At 45.9% G+C, this 23576-nt stretch overlaps 1 protein-coding gene across 1 annotated transcript in view; it reads left to right on the forward strand.

Moving 5' to 3' along the window:
* Window positions 1-23576, forward strand: part of TTC12 (tetratricopeptide repeat domain 12) — a 138512-nt gene that overhangs the window by 103031 nt on the left and 11905 nt on the right. Inside the window, exons 15-20 of the mRNA XM_075327905.1 lie at window positions 57-120; window positions 2089-2229; window positions 2366-2470; window positions 3184-3252; window positions 6273-6374; window positions 22349-22448. Coding sequence (XP_075184020.1) covers window positions 57-120; window positions 2089-2229; window positions 2366-2470; window positions 3184-3252; window positions 6273-6374; window positions 22349-22448 — 581 coding nt within the window. The remainder of the gene's footprint in view (window positions 1-56; window positions 121-2088; window positions 2230-2365; window positions 2471-3183; window positions 3253-6272; window positions 6375-22348; window positions 22449-23576) is intronic.

The following is a 23576-nucleotide window of genomic DNA, read 5'->3' on the forward strand; positions in this document are numbered from 1 at the left end:
TCTGCAGCCTCTTCCTCGCTCTTTCTCAGACTGTCTTTCTTGTTATTGTCTTGCAGGTTCCTGTCATATTTCAGGACCAATTTTTCATCAGAAATATTGCCCTCATTTACTTATTTATTGGTAAGAACTTTCTTTTTTAAAGAGGATGTATTATCAGAAATATTATCAGAAAATTACCAATTGTTTAAATCAGTTATTTACATTGCATTTTATAATTTAGGGGGCATTTTTTCATATCATTATGTAACACCCTGGGGTCGAGGGGTTTTTACTCAACTCGTCGCCAGGCTGGAGGTTGCAGATCCTCTGCGTCATCACGGGCTAGCCTGGTTTCATGACCCTGAAGCGTACAGGAGGGAGGGAAGTCGGTGGACGGGAGGAAGGATGGAGGAAGGGGGTGGTAGTGACGGTGAGGAAAGTCTTTTTAGATTGTGACGCCACCTGTGGTCCGCGGCCAGAGATGGGCCTCCGCTGCGAGTGCTCTCTCACTTGGGCAGATATTGGGTGCAGCCGAGATGGTATTGCTCCCCATAGACAAAGCGAGCCCCAGAAGGATGGCGTGGGTGGCAGTCCCTGGGAGCGCCAGGCGACGGCAATCAGAGTCAGAGTCAATAGGTGCGGGTTCCAGGTTTTTACTTACTGGTTCAACGCCGCACCCCGGGTACTGGTCTTTGCCGTGATGGACTCCGGTCGATCCCGGGCATGTTAAAGGTACGTCCGGTATGGCAGTCTGTGGGCCCTTCCTCCATGTGCGCTGTGTCAGTCCCCATAGCATGAAGCACCTTAGGGACCTCCTTGGTTGTTTAAGTGTCCCAGCTCTATCACAGGTCAAGTGGATCCTCGCCGTGGAGTCCAACTGGATCTAGGCCCCAGACCCTATGTATCACTGTGCCTCGAGCTATGTGGGTAGTGGTCGGGAAGACATGGAATCCTCCCGTCCTGCAGATTTGATTGCCAACGTGAAGTATAGCTAGGTCTCTAGGGCTCTGCACCCTGTAGTAGCGCCGGCCCTGGGAGAACTGACTCGGTAGTCTTGTGCAACCCATTACTTACTCTACATTACACTACACATCACATTGTCAACAATACGTATCAAAGGACATTACTCTTACACTCCTTCCCTCTTTAATGATGGTCATCCTTGACCATTTGGACTCATAATGCACGCTACATAAAACAGTACACTACTCTTAGGCGGGCTTTACACGTTGCGACATCGCTAGCATCGGTTAGCGATGTCCAGTGCGATAGTACCCACCCCCGTCGCACATGCGATCTGTGGTGATTGCTGCCGTAGCGAACATTATCACTACGGCAGCTTCACACGCACATGCCTGCACGTCACTATACGGCCGGCCAATAGAAGCGGAGGGGCGGAGATGAGCGGGACATAACATCCCGCCCACCTTCTCCCTTCCGCATTGCCGTCGGGACGCAGGTAAGGAGATGTTTGTCGCTCCTGCGGGTTTACGCACAGCGATGTGTGGAGCTGCAGGAACGACAAACAACATTGTACCTGCGGTCGACCCGACATTATGGAAATTAACGACGCTACACAGATTACCGATTTTCGACGCTTTTGCGATCGTTTATCGTCACACCTAGGATTTACACGTTGAGATGTTGCTATCGGCGCCGGATGTGCGTCACTAATGACGTGACCCCGACAATATTTCGTAAGCGATGTCGCAACGTGTAAAGCCCCTCTTACATTCCTTCCCTTTTAATCATGGTTGTCCCCAACCCTTCAGACTCCTAGAAGACACCAATGCACACTACATAAAACAGTACACTACTTTTATATTCCTTCCTTCTTTAATAATGGTTGTCCCCAACCATTTAGACTCCTAGAATACACCAATGCACGCTATATAAAACAGTACACTACTCTTACATTCCTTCCCTCTTTAATGATGGTCGTCCCCGACCATTCAGACTCAGACACCAATGCACGCTACATATAACAGTACACTACTCTTACAGCACCATTCTTGGAAAAAAGCACTCATGTTTTTCATTTACGTATATGGTATTGCTGGTGAATTGTAAAAGCCATTCATGAAACTTGACTTTTTTCTTATTCTACAGAGAAATCCACATTTAGTTGAAGCAAATATAGAAGAATATCTCCGAAGTCTTACTGTAATGGGACATCTCACTGAAGATGGTGCTATAAGGAGGCAGATGGCAGGTTCATTGCACTTCTGGGACTCCTGTATATTGACTGTTGTAAGTGCCCATCAATTACGAGAGACGACTTTTATGTTTGCCTTAGTAGGTCTTTATACAAGTTGCTGATAGCATGATAATATCTCTATTAGCATTAGGTCAGAAACATTTAATGGAACACTATTTGTCTCCTTAGGACGAGTGCAATTCACCAGCCTTCGAAGAGGGAAACCAAAACATTCTGGTTGCAATACTTGGACTTATGTTTAATTTATCACGTGAAATAAATTCAGAAGTCAAGGTAAGACATGGATTGTACATAGTCATCCCATTAATGGATTAACCATTTATTTTTACATAGAGGAAAAATAACTAATGATGAGCAAGTCTTCCAAAATTTCTCTTTGAACAGATTTGCTGGATTCGGCCATCAGATTCAATTTTGGTCCAAATAAATTCGACCCAAATCAAGATTCCCAAAATGAAGTTTAATATTCTCTGAGGTCAATCCTTACACCAAAACATAATGAATGGACAGGAGGGGAACAGTGAAAAATAATGATTATACTTTCCTGTCCTGCCGGTGCAGCTCCCCAGCCGATCCAGCCGTTTGGATTTTCTTGTGTTGACCAGATCTCAAGCTTTCATATAGAGTACATGTCCTTGACGTAAATAATATGAATTGCGCCCCATGTGAGGGACGGAGACCTAGTCAGCACCAGAAGATATGAGTGACTGATACAAAATAAAATGTAATTTGTCATGTGCCCCTGGCTACGAGACCAGTAGTCGTTCCTAACACCGAAGTGTCCTCCTGTAAACTTTCCTTATCTCTCCCATTTGCTCCTGAGTTTTGGCTTTAGTAGTCTCCTGGATAGACTCTAGAGTAACTAGAAGGTAGATTTTGGATGTGTTTACTGCAACGACCTGGGACACTTCACAGATGGACATTATTTTAGGAAACGTTTACTTTTTGTATATATATTTTTACTGGTAATTTCTTTTTTGTTTTAGGAGCAAGGAGTGGAGATCAGTAAAAGATGTTTGTTGTTGCTCAGCCATAAAGATGGAATCATTATTACTGTACGTATTTTTCGTTTGTTGATAAAACAAGTTAACGCAACAGTGACTTAAAGACCAGCCGAAATCCAAACCTAATAGATTTCAACATGGGCACATCAACTACGATTATAGCAATGCACCATTACAATCCTAATTGTTATGCTCTGGTAACCATGGACGATCACGAAAAATCCCATTAATAAGGAAAAAACAAAACCACAAGAGTAGTTGGAAACTGAGCTGACCGCAATCACCTATCTATCAGACAGCACTAGAAGTAGCAGTGGGATGTTCCTAATACACCTATACACCTCGTCCCTGCCGAAGAAACTTGCTACACCTCAAAGGTATAAATGAGGAATCCTAACTTGCCTCGGAGCAGTCCCCAAAGAAATAGCAAGCCCCCAACATGCAACAATGGGGATGTAAGAAAACACAATACACAGATAGAAAATATAGATCAGCAAAGGTGAGGCCCGACTTACTAGATAGAACAGGACAGATAACTGATTGTGGCCAGAAAAAAACCCTGCAAAAAATACCAATCTCCTGATAGATAAAAATACTGAGACCACACGGTCTCTCCCCCACTACATCAGGTACTCTTGTGCCAGACACTTTAAGCAGAACTGCAGATATAATGGGAAAAAACAAAATCACAAATCAAATAGTATTCCAAAGTGCAAATACTCAAAATATGAACAGGGAGCAAGCTCCCTTTCTTGCTGGAGGAACTGCCCTGCTCACAAAAGCAGAAAGAGAGATCCTTACATACAAGAAACCAAAACACAGAACCAAATGGAATATTCAGAAACACAAGTGCAAATCCACCAATTAAGCACAGAAACAGTAAACTTATCTGGAGTAGATTCAGGTACCAAATAAATGGGAAAAACAGGAGGGAAAACTCCCAGCCATTTTCTGAAGCAGGCAGGCACATTTATCATCAGCGACTGCCAGGCACAAAATGTTCTCCTAAATAAACTAGGCTGATCTGCAATAGGACTTCCTGGATTCCGAACTAATTCCATCAACTGTCTGAATCACAGATTCAAACTCGGCTTCATTACCATTCCTGGCCACCAGATGGAGCTTCACACCCAGCACCCACATGACATTCATAACACCTAATGCTATGTGCAGCTTTAGCCTTAAAATATGCTGTTCTTTTAGGAGTGAGCTGTTGCGTGTGTATATGAGGAATGACTCTATTTATGACCATTTTATGACTTGTAACTTTCTTGTTTCACCAGTTTTCCCCTCTGCAGGCACTATCTCTAATTTTCAGTTGTCTCTGAGCTAGTGAGTAGAGATGAGCTGCCATAATGTCTCCTGTACACGGCACACACAAGCATGAGTGATCCCTGATCTCCTGGCTTTATGTAAAATGTGTTTAGGAGCAGCATCAGAAGCATGAAAAACATTATACAGCAGTACTGAGCAGTGTGGCTGTGAATCCAGCTCTAGAAAGAGATAACAAAAAGGAACAGCACTCTCTGTACACGGCTTTCTGTCTCTTCTGCTTCTCTCTCTCTTCTTTCCATAGACAGAAAAATGGAAGCTTTAATCTGATTCCTCTGTGAACTGGTAGTCCATCCTTTCTTGAGCAGAGCATAAATTTAAGATCTAAGGAGATGTGGCTCATAAGGGGAGAAAGTAACATATTTCATAGTAAAATGGGTTGTTCACTACTTGGACAACCTCTTCTCATTCCCCATGCTCACCTCCATAAAAATAACAAAGCTTATACTCATTTCTGGTGCTGGCACAGTTCTAGCGATGTTGGAACGCGTGTTCCCGGGGCCAATATGGCCTTTTTATGACACGCGAGGCCCACGACCAATCACCGCCAACTTCTTTCTCCCCTCCTTCGGACAGTTTAGTAATTAACAGGAAGTTAGTGCCAGCTGTAGTGCTGATTTCCAAAGGCGGGGAGAAGGAAGCCGGTGTTGACTTGGTAGTGGGGATCGAGTGTTATAACAATGTCATGTAGGCATTAGGAAAACAAGTTCCGACAAAACTGGAACCGCGCCACCACCGGAGGTGAGTATAAGCTTTGTTATTTTTATGGGAGTGCACATGGGGAATGAGAATGGGTAGTCCAATTAATGGACAACCCCTTTAAGATATGTTACAAAAAGGTTTCTCATTTTCACCTGTACTATTAATCTATGGAAAGTTTGTTTGAAGTGTCATTAAAGTGCCAACTAGAATAAATGAATCATAAAGAGTATATTGATAATATCAATAACAGCAATGATGATGGTTAATATTATTGTATTATGTATTGTATTAGTATAAAATAAATTATATAAATTATAATACTATAACTACTACTAATAATAATAATAATTTTCTATTAATATATTATTTTAATTATAACAAATAATAATAACTTATATTATTAAAATAATAATTAGTTAATTAAAAAATAATTGATAATAATAATAATAATAATAATAATAATAATAATAAAATTTATATTATTACATATTATGTATCCTTAACAAATATTAAAAAAAATATTAACAATAATGAAACGTTGTATTACTATATTTTATTATTTTAATTGTAAAATATTATTAGTGATAATAATAATATGTTGTATTTAGATTGCATTGTATCTAATAAAATATTATAATTATTATTAATAACAACAATAATAAAAAGTTGTATTACTATATTTTATTATTTTAATAGTAAAATAATTCTACTACAACACTGTATTAATATTACATATTTCATCATCATTATTATTATTATCAATAATAATGAAAAGTTGTTTTACTATATATTATTATTTTAATTACAACAAATAATATTATTAATAATATATTAAGTAGCATTAATATTACAAATTAGTTAATCATAAATATTAAACTAATAACAATTGATTATATTATTATTAATAATAATCATCATAATGAAAAGTTGTATTACTATATTTTATTATTATTTTAATATAATAATAATAATAATAATAATAATAATAATAATAATAATAATAATAATACTATTTTCATCTTACCATCTTCCTACAGAGAGCAGTGGGTATTCTTAGCCGGGTTCTTCCACAATGCTCTGCGGCAGTAGAGCTGTCAATCCAACAAGGCATTATTAAAAAGCTCATCAAATTGCTCCAGGTACGTCTAATTATCAGTGATGAGAAGTATGAAGTTGGGATGATGGAATCGTAATGTCACCACGAATCATGGGGATGGGTGTGAACTCTTTAATCACTGACCTGACTTATATGCCACCAACTGCAAGCAAGCGGTAAGGAGCGATGGGGGATCTGCTATTATATGGGTAAATTGTAGATAATTGGATGTATTTCACGTTGAGTTTAGATCTGGAAAACAGTTCTCTGCCACACTGATAATTGTTTAATGAGGCGAGCCGCTAGGAGTGTTGTGTCATTTGAGGTGGGCACATCGGGATGTCACCTGTCATTGCTGCCGGTAGGATGTTATAGAGAAATGGTACAATCTGTCTTTCCCATCGCTTCCAGGAGATCAGTTTAAGAACTAATGGCTTTTATTAAATAACTGAGCAGGCAATTAAATGTAAGTTAAAGTTTACTGACATAAATCCATTCTAGCTCCAGTAGGGCAATGCATTCTTACTCCTAAGGGATTCTTTTCTGGGGGCATCACTGTTTCCTAGGTAAAGCAACTATTGTTTACTGGATGTATCACGTTATATGGAAAACCCATTGACTGCTTGCTAATTCGCATCGGCTCATACGTTAGCTAGAACATTATAGTTATGATCAAATGGTGCTGAAACACATGCCTGGTCTTTGGTGGTCACACTCCTTAAGGTGCCACCTCTGATCACCTGAGGTCTTAAGTTCTCTGTTCCTCATCACTACATGACCACAGTGAGGAGGATTATTGTATTCAGCGGTGGTTGAGAGTATCCCATTCATTAAATATCTGTGGGGATTATGGAATGATCTGCGCTCCTCCTTGTCAGCTCGAATGTAGAGGCATCATGCTCAACTGTCCTCCAATGATGACCTTCTGGTGGTCTTCCACTGTTCTCTGCTTAGTTGAAAAAGTAGCATTCAAGAAGCAACTGCCTGTTCGAAGTTATATTATATGTTGCCTGCCTAGCCAGTCATGCCAGTTCTGCTCATGGCCAAGTAGTGATAGCTGTCCATACTGTACATAAAATGGAGGGGGCTCTGCATCAAAAATCAATATGTGAAAAGTGCACGGTAGAGTTGAACTGTATTGTAGTAATGACTTCACATTGGAGGAGGAGGTTTGCAGTTTTCTGGTCCAATTGCCACAGATAACCGAAGTGACCGTGGACCAGAGTCCTGTCAATTTTTTTTATGAACTCTTGTACAGGGCTTTTAACCTTTATTAGTAGGTAAAGGGGGTACTGTTTTTAGCTCAGTGGGTACAAGAAGACTTTCAGGTTGTGCAATGCTCATTGGGCAAAAAGTTAAGGCACACATCCCATTTCTTCAACCATGACCTTGGTCTGTAGCAAAGCACAAATACTTGGCACTCAAATAGTTGAATAAACTAGTATTTTACTGAGCAAGCTTGACCAGATACAGCACCAACATATCAGTCTAACCTAGACCTTCATCAGTGTAAAGTGTAGATGGTCTGCTCAGCTTGTGAGTGAAAGTAGCGCTGATGTAGATTGCGGTGTATACACAGTGGTGGACACCTCGATTTACACCAGCGCTACTTTCATTCACAAGCTGAGCAGACCATCTACACTTTACACTGATGAAGGTCTAGGTTAGACTGAAACGTTAATGCTCTATCTGGTCAAGCTTGAATAAGCTGGTATTTTATTGAGTAAGATTCATCACATACAGCATCGACGTTTCAGTCTAACTTAGACCTTCATCAGTGTACAGTGTAGACGGTCTGCTCAGCTTGTGAATGAAAGTAGAGCCGGTGTAGATCAGAAGCCACACAGCGTTGGACACCACGATCTATACCAGCGTTACTTTCACTCACAAGCTGAGCAGACCTTCTACACTGCACACTGATGAAGGTTTTGGTTAGACTGAAACGTTGGTGCTATATCTGGTCAAGCTTGAATAAACTGGTATTTTATTAAGTAAGCTTGACCAGATACAGCACTGATGTTTCAGTCTAACCTAGACCTTCATCAGTGTGCAGTGTACATAGTCTGCTCAACTTGTGAATGGAAGTAGAGCTGGTCTAGATTGCGGTGTCCACCACTGTGTGGACACCGCAATCTACGCCAGCACTACTTTCACTCATAAGCTGAGCAGACCGTCTACACTGCACACTGACAAAGGTCTAGGTTATACTGAAATGTCAGTGCTGTATCTAGTCAAGCTTACTCAATAAAATACCAGCCTATGCAACTATTTGAGTGCCACATATTTGCTCTTTAGTACTTACAGGACTGGATCCTACTTGAGAACGAGAAGTGCCATGTTTATCCACAATATGACCTTTGTCTGTGACTGCTGAGTAAGAGGGTGACTAGGCCTGTGTGCCCCTGCCCTGAAGACACTGACCGCCTCGGGCCATCCTCACAGCTACACAGGAGCAGAAGTCATCCCCGACTCTTCTATGAGTAGCCGGCCTGGCACGGCGTGATAGTTACTGGGTGATGCACATCTGACATCATGTCATGCTGGCTGAACCACGGAACCGGCAGGTAAGAGACAGTACTCCCTTTTCCGTGCCGCAGCCACAAACTACTTTTATGGTCGATGGAATGAGACATGGAAATCGATTCTCACCAACTTTACAAACAATAAGCTATCCTCCAGAAGAAAGCTGCTTCTCTAGAGCAGTGTCTCCCAACTCCAGTCCTCAAGGCCCCCAACAGGTTATGTTTTCAGGATTTCCTTAGCATTGCACAAGTGATGGAAGCATGATCATGGCATCACCTGTGCAGAGCTAAGGAAATCCTGAAACCATGACCTGTTGGGGGCCGTGAGGACTGGAGTTTAGGAATCACTGCTCTAGAGCCACCGATTGGAGGTAGCTTCCTTCTAAGGCAATGCTGACCCTTTTAGGAACCTGGAGGAATTTGCAAATCCAAGATACAAAATGTTCACAGGAGACTCAGAAAGACTCATAGAAGGGAGCTAATTATCTTCAGAAACAAGTCTTCTTATCTCATTATAAAGAACACATTGAAAAACTTTATTCCTGGTGAAGAGCTCAAGCCTTTTACATCAGAGCAATTACTGGTGCCTCCGCTTGCAAATCCATGTACTAGGCGGAAAGATGTAGCTCTCCAAAGCCAAGTGCCGTCGTAGGGAGAGCAATGCACGCGCCCATAGCTAAATCACCAGCTCATAAATGCATGTATTAGAAGCAACATTATTATAGGTTGTATTTTCCACCAGAACACGGCAGAAATGTGTAACGTAATTGGAAATCTTCAACTCATAATTTAATAAGCGTCAGGAGATTAATATTTCAAGGCAATTTTTCCTAGGAAAGTGAAAAGTACTGTAGCCTTCTGTATTACATAAAATGTCTTAATTATTGATATAGATTTTATTATTTCCGATTTGTGGTGTGAATGGTTTTTTTTTTGGGAAACCAACATTTAGGGCTAATAAAGCCATGGAGGCTATACGGTAGTGACAGGAGGTCGTATGGTCCCATAGTAAGACCTGCTCCATCTAGAGCCTCGTGTATTAAGATAACCCCTCCAGACATATCTCTATCAGAGGCCTCCTAATGGCTCCATTTAAAACTCAACCATCATACGTCTGCGTGCATCATCCCTAAGGATTTATGCATATAGCAGATTGCTTTTGGAGGCACATGTACCCCTAAATCTCTGCACTAGGCAACCAAGGCTTCACTCTATGGAGATGTTCTCCGAAAAGCTACAGGCACATGTCCATATTACCGATACCGTTCCCACCCTATTTAGTCAGGAACGCCGGTAAACAAGGAGCTGGACGGGGACTGGAGCAACTGCGCAGGCACTTGAACGAACGCTTCGGCATCAGACACAGAGAAGATCTGAGGACCACTCCACCTTGACCAAAAAAATATAGATTTATATACAGGGAAGAGGGAGCTAGGTGTCAGTAATGGAGAGGTGCAGGAAGAAAAACAACACCAGATTCAGGAGAACAGAAACATTCAGACTAGGATGACTCTGAAGATACTGTTCAGATGTCCAACAGCCAAGCTACGCCCACTCATTATGGCTCCTGTTTAATTGGGTTTTGACCGTGAGAATAGATGTTGGCAAAGGGTCATAAATTGTGATGAACAAGCACTCCCATGGTTGGGTGCTCGGCATTCGTAACAAGCAGTTAGATGCTCAGACAGACTCTACTCATGTATTGGGTATAATGGAAGTCAATGGGAAAGACCTTCAAGTTCTCCATTGACTTTCATTATACTCTGTCACAAGTCCAGCCCATCTTAGCATCCAACTGCTCATTATGAATACTGAGAACCCGAGCATGGTAGTGCGCACTCATACCTAGTTACGAGTACTGTGCACCCGAGCATGGTAGTGCCCGCTCATCACTAGTTACGAGTATTGATCACCCGAGCATGGTAGTGCTCACTCATCAATAGTTACCAGTACTGAGCACCCGAGCATGGTAGAGCCCACTCATCACTAGTTACGAGTACTGTGCACCTGAGCATGGTAGTGCTCACTCATCAATAGTTACCAGTACTGAGCACCTGAGCATGGTAGTGCCCGCTCATCACTAGTTATGAGTACAGAGCACCAGAGCATGGTAGTGCCCGCTCATCACTAGTTACCAGTACTGAGCACCTGAGCATGGTAGTGCCCGCTCATCACTAGTTACGAGTACTGAGCACCTGAGCATGGTAGTGCTCGCTCATCACAAGTTACGATTACTGAGCACCCGAACATGGTAGTGCCCACATCACTAGTTACGAGTACTGAGCACCTGAGCATGGTAGTGCTCGCTCATCACAAGTTGCGATTACTGAGCACCCGAGTATGGTAGTGCCCGCTCATCACTTCACTAGTCAAAAACTGTTATTATGGAAAGTTGAGTCTGGCTACAAATTGCCTCTGTATTGTCTGCTACAGGGAAATGTAGCATAATATTGTGGCCAAATGTGTAATACAAGAGTGTGATGTAAAGTGGTAGCCGTTCTGGATAAAACAAATGTAGCGCCCCTGAATATGTCAGGGCACTACAAGGAACTGCATCCTCTTGGGGATGCAGGACCTACCCCCTGGGACCTGGAGTAACAGTGCCATTGACCACCTAAACACGAATCAAATCCTAGTGAACTCTCCACACCGGGCATAAACGGTTAACAGAAGGGTTTAGCCAGCTTGGTGGGAGGAGTCAGTCAGTCAGTAGTCAGAGTCTGAAAGCGCACGGTGAGGTGTGCGGACATGCCTGCACTGGGTCCGTGTAACAGTGACCCCTGGGGCACGGCAGAGAGGTCGCCAGGAAGGGTACCGGAGATACCACTGGGACCAAAGCACGAACGGGGCACAGGGCCCTAGATCAAATGTCAAGTTTCAAACGGTTTGATAAATACCTGTATGGTGTGGAAACCTTCACGGACTTCACCGAACCAAATAATCCGGGGGCATCAGCAGTAAACTAGGATCGGGGTTTGGATACTTACCTCCTCACAGGGTCCGCACTGCCCGCCGTATGGAGAAGGAGACTGTACCCAAAAAGGGACAGTTGGGGTCCCCAAACGCTTCAAGCTACGGGGACGCAACTAACAAGAGAGTGGTGTGGCGCCCCTGAGGCTTCCGACGCCACAGGTCATTGCACCCCATCCAGCGGTGTGATGCCCATTCTGGGTGAGGAAGGGAGTGAACACCGGTCCCCTGGTAAATCTACACTACACCCATTGCTAGGAACACACTGGGACCAGGGATAGTGGCAGAAACCCTCCCATGCTGCATGCTGGGAGGGGCCGTAAGACCCATCCCTGCTCCTATAGGGTAGATCAGAGCAACTGGGGAGGTGGGAGGAGCCACATGAGGGTAGACACAGAAAGGAAAGTCTAGTGTGAGCGGAGAGAGAAAGAGAGAGTGTGGGGAAGGAGGAGGAGCAAGTGGTGGAAATTCCTTTCCTGATCCAGCAACACGTCCGAGATAGATGTGAATTAAAAATTCATTTTATTGAAAAATTGTTAAAACACCAATCATCAGAATGACATCCAAAAAATGTTTTCTTTAAAAAGAAAGCGTCTTACGCGTTTCTGGCCATTGTGGCCCTTAGTCATAGACATATGTTATCCAAATGAAACACATAATATATAGAAAAAAAAAAAAAAAAAACAAAAAAAAAAACCTCTTCACTTCCCAGAATGCTACATCCGGTCAAACATACACAGGTTAACCCAATTATGTCAGTAAGGCAGCAGCCTAATACATTGCAAAAAAGAGATCTTCCTGAATCAATTTAACCCTTTGGGATGTGCCAAATGTAATTCATTAAATTCCATAAGATCCCATACAGGAAAAATGTATATCCATTAATCTACATGGATTGACACTTTTCAAAGAAATGGATCAATTATGAATAATGATTACAAGCATAAGCATACCTGTATGCAATAAATACCGAAAGCATTCAGAACAATAATCAACATATCAATATATATACATTAAATCACTTTTGATATTCATGCCCATTGGCATGCAGGTATTGTATGTCAAAATCCACCTGGCTTCCCTGTCCCGCAGTATCTGAATACGATCTCCACCTCTTCTAGGGGCTGGAATCTGTTCCACAGCATTCACTTTAAAGGAACTAACATCCCCATTGTGATTATATAAAAAATGCTGTGAAGCCCCTGACAAATTCCTAGAGGCGGGATTCATAATATCATATAAATGTTCCCCAATGCGTCTCCTTAAAGTGCGGCTTGTGGAGCCTACATACTGTTTGCGACATTTTTCGCAAGTTATAACATAAACGCAGTGATCTGAACTGCAGTTGATGAAAGAATTAATTTTATAGCGTTTCCCAGTAGTGGAATTAACACTCTCTTTGGTATTATACATATGAGAGCATGTCCCACACTGCTTTTTGCCGCACTTATAGGAGCCACATGTAGGTAACCAGTTTTTTATTGAACTGCATGCAGGTTTTGCTAGATATGCATCACTAGGAGAGATGAGACTGCCAATAGTAGGGGCACGTCTAGAAACAAATCTACAACCTGTGTCCAGAATATTTTTAAGAGTTTTATCCACAGATAAAATAGGCAAAAACTTGCGTACAATCTCAGTAATTTTCCAAAAGCTATTACTATATTGGGTAGAAAATACTGGAACACTGTTCTGATTTGTTTTTTCCATAGGAATTTTCTGCTTCAAATAGTGTGCTCTGGATTCAAGATTTACTTTAGTCTTGGCTCTATTAATCATTGCTCTATCATAACCCCTAATCCGCAGTCTACCATCAATGACCTCGCATTCTCTTATATAGGCTGTCTCAGTACTGCAAGATCTCCTGGCCCTAACATATCCCCCCACAGGTATATTCCTTACTATATGCTTAGGATGGTGGCTAGTAGCATAAAGAAGGGAGTTCCCTGATACATCTTTCCTGTAGAGCTCAGAGTTAACTCGTTTGTTCACTGAGTCACCAACAAGAGTGAGATCTAAGAAGGAAATAGACTCCCGCTGGCTACAAGAAACAAATTTCAGATTGAACATGTTAGAATTAATGTACTTAAAAAAGTCTGGTATGGCCGCTTCACATCCACGCCATATTATCAAAATATCGTCTATGAAGCGACCATACCAGAATATATCTGAAAGAAAAGGGTTCCAAGAGTTGTAAATGAACTGCTTCTCCCACCAATTCATGTAAATATTGGCTAGCGATGGTGAGAATTTTGCCCCCATGCTACAGCCACAGATCTGGATGTAAAACTGATTCAAAAAAATAAAATAATTATTTTTGAGCAAAAAAGAAATTATATCCAAAATAAATTCTTGTAATTCTTCCGAATAGCTTGTACAAACCAGCATCTGTTCCTGTAATGCAATTAAAGCCAAATTGTGGGGTATAGACGAATACAAAGCAGTAACATCACTACTTATCCATGAGTAGCCTTCTTGCCATTCAATTTCCTGCATTACAGTAAGAACATGTTTAGAGTCCCTGATGTATGCTGGAGAGGACTTCATAAGAGGCTGGAGCCTCTCATCCAGCCATGTTCCGATGTTTTCAAACAGGGACCCTATTCCAGACACGATTGGCCTAAAGGGTGGAGGAAAAACACCCTTATGGGTCTTTGGAAGTGCATGGAATAAAGGGATCCTAGATGTTTCAGGCACCATATACTCCAATTGTTTCTCAGTTAATAATCCCATGTCTGCACCTCTCTGCAGTAATAGTTGTAAGTCTGTCCGTATTCCAATAGTTGGATCACTATCAACTTTGCGGTATGTCCGTTCATCATTTAACATAAGCTGTAATTGTCCTTCATAGAGGCCACGGTCCAAGATCACCACTGAGCCGCCTTTATCTGAGTTTTTAATAATGATTCTATCGTTGGATTTTAATTTATTCAAGGCTGTTCGTTCCTGGACGGTCATGTTGTCATTATCCAGGATTCCACTATTAACCGCATGCAGCTTTTTAAGCTCCTCGAACACCACATGCTGATAATCATCCATGGCAGGAGATCTTGAAGCCAAAGGATAAAACTGCGGATTTGGCACTCTACTGGAAAAATCAGTGTCAGTTATTAAATCTAGATCTTCCCCACTGTTGGTACTCAATGATTCCAAATTCTGCAAAGTAACCTGCTCCATAAACATTAAATTCTCAAATTGATTTGGGAACAACCTTCTCTCACTAGTATCATGATCTTCTGTTTCTGGCTGGACACAGGTTGTAGATTTGTTTCTAGACGTGCCCCTACTATTGGCAGTCTCATCTCTCCTAGTGATGCATATCTGGCAAAACCTGCATGCAGTTCAATAAAAAACTGGTTACCTACATGTGGCTCCTATAAGTGCGGCAAAAAGCAGTGTGGGACATGCTCTCATATGTATAATACCAAAGAGAGTGTTAATTCCACTACTGGGAAACGCTATAAAATTAATTCTTTCATCAACTGCAGTTCAGATCACTGCGTTTATGTTATAACTTGCGAAAAATGTCGCAAACAGTATGTAGGCTCCACATGCCGCACTTTAAGGAGACGCATTGGGGAACATTTATATGATATTATGAATCCCGCCTCTAGGAATTTGTCAGGGGCTTCACAGCATTTTTTATATAATCACAATGGGGATGTTAGTTCCTTTAAAGTGAATGCTGTGGAACAGATTCCAGCCCCTAGAAGAGGTGGAGATCGTATTCAGATACTGCGGGACAGGGAAGCCAGGTGGATTTTGACATACAATACCTGCATGCCAATGGGCATGAATATCAAAAGTGATTTAATGTATATATATTGATATGTTGATTATTGTTCTGAATGCTTTCGGTATTTATTGCATACAGGTATGCTTATGCTTGTAATCATTATTCATAATTGATCCATTTCTTTGAAAAGTGTCAATCCATGTAGATTAATGGATATACATTTTTCCTGTATGGGATCTTATGGAATTTAATGAATTACATTTGGCACATCCCAAAGGGTTAAATTGATTCAGGAAGATCTCTTTTTTGCAATGTATTAGGCTGCTGCCTTACTGACATAATTGGGTTAACCTGTGTATGTTTGACCGGATGTAGCATTCTGGGAAGTGAAGAGGTTTTTTTTTTTTTTTTTTTTTTTTTTCTATATATTATGTGTTTCATTTGGATAACATATGTCTATGACTAAGGGCCACAATGGCCAGAAACGCGTAAGACGCTTTCTTTTTAAAGAAAACATTTTTTGGATGTCATTCTGATGATTGGTGTTTTAACAATTTTTCAATAAAATGAATTTTTAATTCACATCTATCTCGGACGTGTTGCTGGATCAGGAAAGGAATTTCCACCACTTGCTGCTTTATATTCCTGAACACGGAATTCATATCCCTGCACCGTTCTGGGTCCTGGAGCCAGGTGAAATAATACTACGGGTGAGCTGAAAAAAACTTTCCTTTCTTACGGAAGGAGGAGGAGGTCTGCAGGAGGCAGACGAGAAGGAGAGAAGGAAAGAGAGCTCTAGTCAGTCAGGAGCGGAGAAGAAGAAAGAGACGCTTCCTGGTGAAGATCCTGGGACTCAGAGGGTCCAGGTGACACCAAGCAGAGAGAAGAAGGGATTCCAGGGCCACGGATAGCTGTTGAGCTGTGGTGGCCTGTTCCACAGGAACATCGGTGGAGGCAGGGCTGTATTTTGCCTTCGTGCTGCCCTAGGCACTTTAAGTGGTCGCGCCCCTTAGTGACAACGTAAAACTGAGTTTTCGCACACGACATCTGTTTAAGGCAGATCTACTCTGTAGCACACTTTAAAAAGTATCAATAAGAAACTAACCCCCCCCAATGGGAATCACCACAGGCACATCAAAACATAGCATGAGTATAAAATATTCCCACCATCCCCAGTTATATACTGTGACTGTCACACTGCCCCTAATAAACTAAAACACCACTCTGCCCTCCCTTATAAACTACTGTATATCCACCACACCTTCCTCGATTATGAAATATGATCTGTACATTGTGAGGAGGGAGCAGCATGATGTGAGGACAATGTCCCATGCATGCTGCCCCCTCCTCACAATGTCCCATGCATGCTGCCCCCTCCTCACAATGTCCCATGCATGCTGCCCCCTCCTCACAATGTCCCATGCATGCTGCCCCCTCCTCACAATGTCCCATGCATGCTGCCCCCTCCTCACAATGTCCCATGCATGCTGCCCCCTCCTCACAAAGTCCCATGCATGCTGCCCCCTCCTCACAATGTCCCATGCATGCTGCCCCCTCCTCACAATGTCCCATGCATGCTGCCCCCTCCTCACAATGTCCCATGCATGCTGCCCCCTCCTCACAATGTCCCATGCATGCTTCCCCCTCCTCACAATGTCCCATGCATGCTGCCCCCTCCTCACAATGTCCCATGCATGCTGCCCCCTCCTCACAATGTCCCATGCATGCTGCCCCCTCCTCACAGTGTCCCATGCATGCTTCCCCCTCCTCACAATGTCCCATGCATGCTGCTCCCTCCTCACAATGTTTCATGCATGCTGCCCCCTCTTCACAATGTCCCATGCATGCTGCTCCCTCCTCACAATGTCCCATGCATGCTGCCCCCTCCTCACAATGTCCCATGCATGCTGCTCCCTCGTCACAATGTCCCATGCATGCTGCTCCCTCCTCACAATGTCTCATGCATGCTGCTCCCGCCTCACAATGTCCCATGCATGCTGCCCCCTCCTCACAATGTCCCTTGCATGCTGCCCCCTCCTCACAATGTCCCATGCATGCTGCTCTCTCCTCACAATGTCCCATGCATGCTGCCCCCTCTTCACAATGTCCCATGCATGCTGCTCCCTCCTCACAATGTCCCATGCATGCTGCCCCCTCCTCACAATGTCCCATGCATGCTGCCCCCTCCTCACAATGTCCCATGCATGCTGCTCTCTCCTCACAATGTCCCATGCATGCTGCCCCCTCTTCACAATGTCCCATGCATGCTGCCCCCTCCTCACAATGTCCCATGCATGCTGCTCCCTCCTCACAATGTCCCATGCATGCTGCCCCCTCCTCACAATGTCCCATGCATGCTGCTCCCTCCTCACAATGTCTCATGCATGCTGCTCCCTCCTCACAATGTCTCATGTATGCTGCTCCCGCCTCACAATGCCCCATGCATGCTGCTCCCTCCTCACAATGTCCCATGCATGCTGCCCCCTCCTCACAATGTCCCATGCATGCTGCTCCCTCCTCACAATGTCTCATGCTTGATGCTCCCTCCTCACAATGTCCCATGCATGCTGCTCCCTCCTCACAATGTCTCATGCTTGATGCTCCCTCCTCACAATGTCTCATGCATGCTGCTCCCTCCTCACAATGTCTCATGCATGCCGCTCCCTCCTCACAATGTCTCATGCATGCCGCTCCCTCCTCACAATGTCTCATGCATGCTGCTCCCTCCTCACAATGTCTCATGCATGCCGCTCCCTCCTCACAATGTCTCATGCATGCCGCTCCCTCCTCACAATGTCTCATGCATGCTGTTCCCGCCTCACAATGTCCCATGCATGCTGCTCCCTCCTCACAATGTCCCATGCATGCTGCTCCCTCCTCACAATGTCTCATGCATGCTGCTCCCTCCTCACAATGTCCCATGCATGCTGCCCCCTCCTCACAGTGTCCCATGCATGCTGCCCCCTCCTCACAGTGTCCCATGCATGCTGCCCCCTCCTCACAGTGTCCCATGCTTGCTGTCCCCTCCTCAGTGTCCCATGCATGCTGCTCCCTTCTCACAATGTCCCATGCATGCTGCCCCCTCCTCAGTGTCCCATGCATGCTGCCCCCTTCTCACAATGTCCCATGCATGCTGCCCCCTCCTCAGTGTCCCATGCATGCTGCCCCCTTCTCACAATGTCCCATGCATGCTGTCCCTCTCCATGAGCTCCTAATGCTGCCTTCCTCTTTTCCATAATGAGACCTTCATGTTGCCCCACTCATGCTAAGACCACCACACTAACGCTTATGCTGAGACCCCCCCACACACACTACCCCACTCTTGATATTGACTCCCCTACACTATCCCTCATCCCTTGTCCTCTGTCTCTAGCATTAGCCCCTCTCTCCCACTCCCCCAGCATCAGCCTCTCTCCCCCAGCATCAGCCTCTATCTTCCCTCAGCATCAGCCTCTCTCCCCCAGTCTCAGCCTTTGCCTCCCCCCAGCCTCAACCTCCCTCCAGCCTCCCTCCAGTCTCAGCCTCAGCCTCCCTCAAGTCTCAGCCTCAGCCTCCCTCCAGTCTCAGCCTCAGCCTCCCTACAGCCTCCCCCCAGTCTCGGCCTCAGTCTCCCTCCAGCCTCCCTCCAGTCTCAGCCTCCCTCCAGCCTCACCCCAGTCTCAGCCTCCCTCCAGCCTCACCCCAGTCTCAGCCTCCCTCCAGCCTCCCCTCAGTCCCAGCCTCTGCCTCCCTCCAGCCTCCCCCAAGTCTCAGCCTCTGCCTCCCTCCAGACTCCCCCCAGTCTCTGCCTCTGCCTCCCTCCAGCCTCCCCCCAGTCTCTGCCTCTGCCTCCCTCCAGCCTCCCCCAGTCTCTGCTTCTGCCTCCCTCCAGCCTCCCCCCAGTCTCTGCCTCCCTCCAGCCTCCCGCCAGTCTCTGCCTCTGCCTCCCTCCAGCCTCCCCCCAGTCTCTGCCTCTGCCTCCCTCCAGCCTCCCCCCAGTCTCAGCCTCTGCCTCTCTCCAGTCTCAGCCTCTGCCTCCCTCCAGCCTCCCCCCAGTCTCAGCCTCTGCCTCCCTCCAGTCTCAGCCTCTGCCTCCCTCCAGCCTCCCCCGTCTCAGCCTCTGCCTCCCTCCAGCCTCCCCCCAGTCTCAGCCTCCCTCCAGTCTCAGCTTCTGCCTCCCTCCAGCCTCCCCCCAGTCTCAGCCTCCCTCCAGCCTCCCACCAGCCTCAGCCTCCCTCCAGCCTCCCTCCAGTCTCAGCCTCCCTCCAGCCTCCCCTCAGTCCCAGCCTCTGCCTCCCCCAAGTCTCAGCCTCTGCCTCCCTCCAGACTCCCCCCAGTCTCTGCCTCTGCCTCCCTCCAGCCTCCCCCAGTCTCTGCCTCTGCCTCCCTCCAGCCTCCCCCCAGTCTCTGCCTCCCTCCAGCCTCCCCCCAGTCTCTGCCTCTGCCTCACTCCAGCCGCCCCCAGTCTCTGCCTCTGCCTCCCTCCAGCCTCCCCACAGTCTCAGCCTCTGCCTCCCTCCAGCCTCCCCCCAGTCTCTGCCTCTGCCTCCCTCCAGCCTCCCCCAGTCTCAGCCTCTGCCTCCCTCCAGCCTCCCCACAGTCTCAGCCTCTGCCTCCCTCCAGTCTCAGCCTCTGCCTCCCTCCAGCCTCCCCCCAGTCTCAGCCTCTGCCTCTCTCCAGTCTCAGCCTCTGCCTCCCTCCAGCCTCCCCCCAGTCTCAGCCTCTGCCTCCCTCCAGTCTCAGCCTCTGCCTCCCTCCAGCCTCCCCCCAGTCTCAGCCTCTGCCTCCCTCCAGCCTCCCCCCAGTCTCAGCCTCTACCTCCCTCCAGCCTCCCCCCAGTCTCAGCCTCTGCCTCTCTCCAGTCTCAGCCTCTGCCTCCCTCCAGCCTCCCTCCAGTCTCAGCCTCTGCCTCCCTCCAGCCTCCCCCGAGTCTCAGCCTCTGCCTCACTCCAGCCTCCCCCCAGTCTCAGCCTCTGCCTCCCTCCAGCCTCCCTCCAGTCTCAGCCTCTGCCTCCCTCCAGCCTCTCCCCAGTCTCAGCCTCTGCCTCCCTCCAGCCTCCCCCCAGTCTCAGCCTCTGCCTCCCTCCAGTATCAGCCTTTGCCGCCTCCCCCCCCGCATGCGCAGATCTCCGGTCTGCATTAGAGACACTCCCACGCTCCTTATGAATCCACTTATCTGCTCCAGTGCCCGCCGCCATCTTCCTGGCTCACGTGAGTATCCTCTTCTGACACCAGCTTCCATCACGGCGTCATCCGCGGCGTCCTGCTGTGAGCTCTGCATGTGACGTCCACACAGCAGTGGACGCAGCACAGAGGAAGGAGCTGATTGACGCGTGCCTGTGACCCCGGGAGTGCAGGCGCCCGCAGTTCCGGGGTCAATCAGCTCCCTGTGCTCGGCAGCCACAAAAAAAAAAAAAAATGTAAAAAAAAAAAAAAAAAAATTTTTTTTTTTTTTTTTTTTTTTTTTTTGCTGCCAGAAGGTGCCGCCCCTCACAATCTGCCGCCCTAGGCACCGGACCACGGGTGCCTAATGGTAAATACGGCCCTGGGTGGAGGGATCAAGCTGCAACAGAGGACGGTCCCTAGGAACCGGAGGAGTGCAAAATCATCTCCAAACAGTAAAAACCGAGGCCCAGGGAAAGTTGTAAACTCCCCGGGCCAAAGCCCACAGCAGAACCTCTAGAAAAGGGGAGAATCATCCGACAGGCGAGCTCCCAGACTGGAGTCTGTAGTGGAGGCCGAGCAGGTTCATCCTAAAAGAGCTAGGCTTAAGGAGACAGCAGAAGACAAAGACACTTTAGAGAGAAGGGTACCGGCTTTCATTCCAGAAATCACCCAGAAACGGCGGAGGTCCCTGACAGTGGGTTCCAGCCATCCGAAGGCACCAGTGAGCTCCTACCAGGATGTGTGAGTAAAGATCTTGAAACTGCACCCTTGGAGTGGTCTCTGTTATTTTATCTGCTTAGCCTTCCATTACACCATAGACTCTCACGAGCACCAACTGTGCCCCGGGGCACCGCTCCACCTGTGGGGAGCAGTACCACCATTGCTGCCACTTCACCCCGGAGGCCTCACACAGCAGCGGCGGCTTATTAGCCGCAATCCACAGGTGGCGTCACGACAAACAAACTTTATTCACTGCAGCCATATTTAACTGACACCCACCAGGGCCTCGGAGCCGGGCCCCGCCACCACTGACGACCCCCGGACTAGTCCGGCCCGGCACCGGGTGTCCCATAGCCCTGGGGTGGGCGAGTCAGTGGCGGAGACAGAGCAACCTGGGTCACTACATTGGCACTGATAATCCTGGGACCGGAAGAAGCAAGCCAAGGGTCCATGTGAGTAGAGACTGTTAAAGTCAACCCGGTGTGGTCTCCATTATTTCTGTGCACTATCACATCTCCCAGACATGGCCCTACCTGCGGAGGGCACAACACCATTGTTGCAGTTACCATCATCTCTGGGATTACCCACATCTAGCAGCGGCAGTTCCCATCCCTGACCGCAACCCGCAGGTGGCGTCACATGACAATAACTTTTATCCCCTGTAAATACCGCCATTAACTAAAGGGGCCCAAGGCATAGAAATGGGCAACGGCCACCAGAAGTGACTTCCCCATTTGTAGATTTTGCCCGGGAACGAGTAACCCCTTCCCTGGGCGACACACCAAGATATCAATATGCTCCAGTAGAGGTGGGACAATTGTTTTACTAGGATGAAGACGCCAACACAGAATATTAATCGCAGCTTACTCACTGGGCAATAGTATTTTACTGTTTTCTGCTTATACTTTTGCCTCTTCTACAAAGGCAGGAGGAAAGAAAACATCACAATATGCTACGAAGGTGCTTGCTGTATGTACCAGAGATCAGACCCAAGCGAGGAAAGAAGTTTTTAAGTATGATAAAAGTAAGTATGACTTGCATAAAAAAAAACACAATTTTACTAACCATTACAGTAATTATGTTTAATGGACATTTGGTTTCTGCAAAGACATCTATAATGCACGTGCAGCCACTATATATGCCTAGTCATCCAGGTCCAAACCTTCCCAGCCATAGAAGCCCTAAGGCCTGCGACACACATCCGTGCCCCTGGTAGGTTTTTGCATGTACCGGTGGCACGGAGACACATAGACCAATGTTACCCTATGGTAGAAGGCACACACACGTAAAACCACACAGAACGTGTGTCCATGTGGTTAGTACGTGTGTGCGTTTTTCCCCACGGTCGACATGTCCGTTTTTGGTCGTCAACACGCAGGCACGGACCCGCTATAGTCAATGGGCACGGACGGCACACGAAGCATGTCCGTGTGCAGCACGTACCGTCCGTGTGCGTTTTTAATCCAAACATCAGCAACACTTGTTTCCAATCTATCAGGTCAAATTATCAAAAGTTCTGATGTTTCAGTTGGTGATGCACAAGGCCAAGGATGTTGTCAAAGGACGTTATGGTTATATGGCAGTATGCTTGACATTTTGGCGGAAATTTGCACATTTCACCATAAAGAATGTTAAAATGTCCATGCGTTTTCCTTAGCTTGACAACGGGGTGGAGCCACATCCTTTTTCCAACAGGTGGTTCATAATCAAGCATATGTCGCCTAACACCAAATCTCCTAGATATCAACCACAGCAAATACATGGTTGCTTCATTTGATAGAGACATTTTGGAGTCTGTATAATGCGTGGAAGAGCCAGAAACAATGGATTTAAACGATGTTTAACCTAATAAACAGACGAGGGACGGAAATTGACCAATTAAACCCACCAGAATCGCATGCTGAAGCACTAACAACGTAATTTGGGTACGGAAGTCACACGGACAACACACGTACGTATTTCATGCCAACACGGACGTTACACACATACACACGGCGAGCATACGCCATCACACGGATGTCATACGCACCGGAGAAACGCCCATAAAAAACGGAACACGGACCCAAAAAACGGAACGTGAGACACGTACGTTTTTTATGCGGAAGTGTGTTTTAGGCCTAAGATAGCTTCCGTTGCAGCCATGTCTGCACAC

The sequence above is a fragment of the Anomaloglossus baeobatrachus genome, chromosome 11 (assembly GCF_048569485.1).
Source record: "Anomaloglossus baeobatrachus isolate aAnoBae1 chromosome 11, aAnoBae1.hap1, whole genome shotgun sequence".
NCBI classification, from domain to species: Eukaryota; Metazoa; Chordata; class Amphibia; order Anura; family Aromobatidae; genus Anomaloglossus; species Anomaloglossus baeobatrachus.